Below are 6,000 nucleotides of genomic sequence, written 5' to 3'. Positions count from 1 at the left end.
TATATATATATATATATATATATATATATATATATATATATATATATTTATCTCACAATTGTACCATTTATATACAGTTTATTTATGCATAAATAATACCATGATCAAAGAAAATTTTAGTAAAGATTAATTACACGAAGTTCCTAAACGTATAGTTAAATTTATACTCAAAGCTTGGGCCAATTTACTATTTTTAATTAATCTAATAAGTTAATGAGGGATGGATGGATGGATGGACGGACGGATGGATGGACGGACGGATGGACGGACGGATGGATGGACGGACGGATGGATGGATGAAGCATTTTTTAGAGTTTAAACGATAAAAATGTCTTGTTTTTCTGTAGGAAATCCAGGAAACATTTACGTTTTTAATAAATCAGTCTGTTTTTTTAGTACCTACAAACAGAGTGCATGCACAACTGTAAAATTAGCCAACTGATTTAAAAATATCCATCTTTGTCATGTATTTAATGAAAAATAAAGAAGACATCTATAAAGGGCATAAATGTGACAACCTTGGCTTTCAGTAAAAAAAATTTTTTAAAACCCTGGCTCGTCTGCTTCAGGTTGATGCCTTGCTCGATGACCCTGTTTCTCCTGAGATTCAGCCCACAGACAGATGTCCAAACACTTCATCAGTATTTGTAATATAATGAGTAGATGATTTGTTATTTTCCAACAGAATAACCCGCCCACACTCAAACACATGCACACACAAAGACGGCGAGTAAAATTTGGATTCTGGTTATTTTGCCAACAAGGGGAAACACAATAACAGATTGGTTTGGTGACCATGTCACAAACAATGGCTACATCATGGCAACAAGGTGAAATAAAACCAATTTAGCGTATTTAAAACAACAAAATGAAAATGTATGTGTCATTTTAAATGTTCATTTCAAGAACTTTCTGTGGTCAAGTTTTATTAAAAATTTATTTCCAGGCTGTTTTGACAAAAAAAAACATTGACTCGAGTTACACAAAGCTGAATCGAAACATAAAATATATTTTACTGACAGTACTGACACAAAGGTGGTTCTTCACCCTTTTTAAAATCACCTTTGTACGGCTATAGTAACCAATATGGTACCTTGTGTAAATTACTTGCTCATGTTGAGTTTGGAAAGAAAATGATGGTCTTTGTGGCTACAAGGACAAGATGGACGTCACTCACACCTCCCATTTCTTTAGTATATATTTATTATTATTTAATGCTCGTTGTTTCAGAAGTGATGGCAAAACAGCCTTGTCAACTTCCACACAAATCGTTACACTTCCACAACCATGACGCTACAAACTGAATGTGTTAAAGCACATACAGTAGTCCCTCGCTACTTCGCAGTTCGACTTGCGCAGACTCGTTCTTTCAGTTTTTCAACGTATGTCAACTTTAATATTACTCACGTGATTGGGACGGTACAGATAAAAAGTTGGCTAAATAAATAAATACTTCGGACAGGCGCCACCATTTTGTAGTTTTCTTTCAATAAGCCTACACTGTATGGCCAATCCAAAGAACTACATTACCCAGAAGTCAACAGATCTTCCAGCCTGCTGCTTTCTGCCAAAATGGAGGGAAAGTTTTGATCTGATCCGAACCTGACCAAAAAAAAAAAAAAAAGTTTGGTCCTTATTCATAGTGACTTTGACGCTCAGTGGATGCAGAGCCGATCAGAACCAGACCAAGGCTACGTCCAGCCTCATCGGTCAATCTGAGTGCTGCTTGCTGGCCCAGGAAGTCTCTCGACCGGGGAGTAGTCAGTCGCATTCGGGACCAAAAATATCTGACCCGGTCCCAGCCCGTAGCCATTATTTCTGAACCCTACCCAACGAATTAACAGTAATTACAGGTCCGAACCCAAAAAAATCCCAACATTTTAATTAAGCTTTGACTGCTTATATAGTTATTAATGATCGGCGGACGCGCGCGGATGTTTTGTGATCTCACCTGATTGGGTCATCGGCCACGTGCGTCCGCTGAGTGCAGCGGCTGAATGAACGTCCATTTGGGCTGATGGATCTCTGGCAGTAGTCCACCTGAAGCTTAACTGAACATTTTACCTTTTTCAAAGCCGGTCAGTGCGCGGTCAAATGGTTGCGTGCAGCTGGTGAAAGTATGGCAAGCCATGTCGTCAAATAATTGGATCGTCAGCTGCGTGCGTCCGCTGACGCACTCAAAAGCCCGACACCGACCCTGCCCGCACATTAATCACATTATTATGGCCCGGCCCTAATTAGGGTCGGGCGTGGCCGGGCTCTGGGTTTGGGTTAGAAATGACAGCTCTAGAGTTCACTGGGACGTTTTCATCAGATCCCTCTGGATTATTTGGGCTCGATCTGGACCATCGTGTGGTTCTGTGCTGGCTCTCCGAAGGTCCAGCTCTCTCCAAAAGTGTCTGGTGCTCAATGGTTGCAGAGAGCTGATCAGAACCGGACCAGAACCAGACCAAGGCTGGTGAGTACTCATTGTAAGAGTGTGGGAAGGGTTTACAAAGCCTTAAAATATATATAAATACTAAAATAAATACAATATAGCATTTCTACCTTGTGGTTTTTCACTTATTGCGGGGGTGTTTGGAACGTAACCCTGCAATAAACGAGGGACTACTGTAATTTTAAAAAATGCTGATTTCAAATTTGTCCGGCTAATCCAAAGTAATGTATCTTCACCAAGCTGCTGGTTCTAAAAACAAACGCATGCTTTCAATGTGAACGTTTTCCCTGCGTTAAGACTTAGGGTTAGCCATCTGTAATGTCTAAAATAACGTCAGTGGAAGCACAAGTTTTAGAAGGCTAATAAAATAAGACTTTCTACAGCTGACTCAATTTGAAGATAAAGCATCAACATGGACAGGGCGGTGGGTTTCATCGCTGCAGGGTAGGTCTGAAGAACCAGAACCGAGCCCGACCAGAACAGAGTTCTGCAGAGCTGGTGAGTACAATTTTGCAGTACTGTACAGTACATATACATATGTTGTTAAAATGACGTAGGTTTAAGAGTTTATAATATTGAAAGAGTGTAGGAAGGGTTTAAAAATCCTTAAAATATATACAAATATTAAATATAATGTTATTACTTCATGGTTTTTCACGTATCGCGTTGGTGTGTGTGGAATGTACCCCCACAATAACTGAGGGACTACTGTAATCATATTTTGCTGCCAGCAGTTACGAGTCATTTGTTTACATTTGAACACTGACGAGTACACTTCAGACAGGCTCAGCATGCAACAAATATCCAGTCAGTCCAAAGAATCCTGGATGTAAACGGAGTTGGGGGAGAACATGGAAACTTAGAAGAAATGTCCAAAACAAAAAGATAAAGGAGTAAAGTCATTTCAGTGAGGAATTCAAAAGAGTTAAAGCTAAACGTTATGTTATGTTGTTTATTTGTCATATGCAGGTTAACACAAGGCCACCAGTGAAATGTTCAGGAGCGAGTCGACACGGAGCTCTCATCAGTGCAGCCGTTCTGCGGCGCATGTGACGTCATCAGATAAGTTGTGGCTAAGATCAAGTGCAAAGCGCTGCGCTGAATTATAGGAAACTACTGAACGACACATTTTATTGTAAACAAAGGCCAGGCATGTTTGCTGCTTTCTAATGCTATTTTATGTATTTGTTTGTTTTTTTAACAAAATATTCAGCTGGTTTGGCTTTTAAAATTATGGATAAATGAATAATATTTTGTTATAAATTTATGGTAATAATAGTTTTTTTTTTCTTGTTAGTTGGGACAAAATTGAAGTGCGAGCATAAAAACGTCAATATAGCTTACTGGAAACTAACATTAATTTATCACTTTATGTTTCACAGAGAAAAAAAAATGGTGTCCTGCATTCCAAATACTGTATTTAAATTCTAAAGTAAAAAATGAAGCTGCAAGCAGCCAGTTATTGTTTGACTTTAAATTAGAATACCCAGGGAGGAAAAAGCAAACACACAGCTCTGACTTGTATTGACCCAGAGAGCATATTCAAACAGCAGACATGAATGTGCAGCAAACCTGACAGCTTGAGGCCTCGCTCTCCAACCTGAGTGCTGTAACCATGGGGCATCCTGAGGATGGCATCATGGAGGCCTGCTAAACGTGCCACTTGGTACACCTCCTCTGCCGTAGCGTTGATGTTGCCGTAGTGCAGGTTGTAGAAGATGGTGTTGTGGAACAGGACGGCATCCTGACAACAAAATTAGAGAACAAAATGAGGCTTCAGAGAATATTTTTATTGCTACAGAGAGAGGAACAAAAGACTGCAAATACAAACACTAGAATAGGAGGGGGGGGAGCAAATGACAAAAACATGTTCATGAACCATCTGTTCTGATAAGTCTCTGAGCGCTTCAAAATTTAAATATTTGCATTCGCCTTTTGTTCAAGTTACTAAAAATTACTCTTAGATCGTCCTGTGCTGACAACAGTTTAGTAAAAAAAAGTTCAATCTCACAATTTATGTGTATAGACAATTATACAAATACATTTTAATTGTGGTAAAGGGTATGGGTTGATACTATAGTACTGATATAGTATAGTATACTGGTATAGTACTGATTTAGATTTGTTTTATTGTGCTGGAGTTTCTCAGACCTGAGGTACGACGCCCAAAGACTTCCTCAGGCTGTCCAGGCTCACATCTCGGATGTTCTGCCCTGCGATGAAAATGTTACCCCGCTGGGGTTCGTAGAAACGGAACAGCAGCCGCACAACAGTGCTCTTCCTGCACACAGTGGAAAAACAGATAGTCAGCATCAAGATAACAACAGCCATGCCTACGACAATTAGAGATGCATAATATTATTGGCACGGTACTGGCCGATATTTGTGATAACGATAAATATGGGACATTCCATCAAAATAACTCACCGACATAAAAGATTGCTGTTTTTATACATATACATATCAAAGGCGCTGTTTTTGTGCGACTGTTTGAGTGTTGTCATTGTGTTAGAGAGCGTAAATGTCATGAATAAATTTGACATTAATAATAATCCAAGTTAAAGTGTTATATCATTTTCAGCCCCCTTTTGGGCCAATACCAATATGCATTTGGTAACAGGCCAAACTGACAAAGACCATGCAGAATAATGTAGGATTTTAATTCCACAGCAGAGAAAGCTATGTAGTCTCTGTAAGTAGGTCTAGGGGAAAAATATATCAGTATTGGTATCAGATATCGGCAAAAAATCCAATATTGTACATCCCTAATGATAATAACACCCATTGTCTAAAAGGTGACCCACCCTGAGCCACTGCCGCCAACTATAGCCACCTTCTTCCCAGCAGGCACCTCAAAGGACACTCCATTTAAAACTTTCTGGCCCTCCAGATACTCAAAATAGACATCTTCAAATCGGATGGTGGCTTCCTGTGGTGTGATCTGCAACGGTGGAGCGAGATTCTTCTCCTAAAGAAAAAAAATAGAAACAGAACATAAAGTCAAGGCCTGAAATGATGTAACAGCACCTTGTACAGAGACTCAATGCTGCTGCCGCAGCCTTTAAAACTGCATACAAGAAGACATTCATTGCGTATTTGAGCAGTCATAAAAGGACGGCGAGTGAGTGTTCTGCCATTCAAGGTGAATGCTGATGGATCAATAGGCACGAAAACTTTTTCTTCATAATGAGCTCAGCTGTAGTGCTGACATGCAGCCAAGGTCTGCAGCGAATAAAACGCTGTCCTTTGCCTCTGCTCAATGCGTACGGGAGCATAATCACCCACAATCTACCTCAGTCAATTAATACAAATAACACACAGACCATTAGTATAAACAGATGATAATTCCACACCCCTCAGCATGGAAAAAGCCAAAATTATTTCATTTATATTTAGTGGTGCAGTTTCAAGTGAGGGGGAGTTTTAAATAATTTTACATCTACATAATAGGACAATGTGTTCCATGGTTAAAAAATAAAAAATAAAAAAAAAAGCATTCAGACGGTAATGGCCTTCTAGGCAGGACCATTCCACAAGGATTCACAATGGAGAGGAATATTACT

The 6,000-nt window shown here is 39.5% G+C and overlaps 1 protein-coding gene across 1 annotated transcript in view; it reads right to left on the bottom strand.

Moving 5' to 3' along the window:
* Positions 1 to 6,000, bottom strand: part of abcb7 (ATP-binding cassette, sub-family B (MDR/TAP), member 7) — a 38,555-nt gene that overhangs the window by 3,428 nt on the left and 29,127 nt on the right. The window contains exons 11-13 of the mRNA XM_037675345.1: positions 5,242 to 5,405; positions 4,589 to 4,718; positions 4,010 to 4,181 (exon numbers count right to left, since the gene is read on the bottom strand). Coding sequence (XP_037531273.1) covers positions 4,010 to 4,181; positions 4,589 to 4,718; positions 5,242 to 5,405 — 466 coding nt within the window. The remainder of the gene's footprint in view (positions 1 to 4,009; positions 4,182 to 4,588; positions 4,719 to 5,241; positions 5,406 to 6,000) is intronic.

Source organism: Nematolebias whitei, chromosome 4 (assembly GCF_014905685.2).
Source record: "Nematolebias whitei isolate Nwh7 chromosome 4, NemWhi1, whole genome shotgun sequence".
Classification (NCBI taxonomy): domain Eukaryota; kingdom Metazoa; phylum Chordata; class Actinopteri; order Cyprinodontiformes; family Rivulidae; genus Nematolebias; species Nematolebias whitei.
Note: the sequence above shows the minus strand (reverse complement) of the source record. Positions and strands in the feature narration are given on the sequence as shown.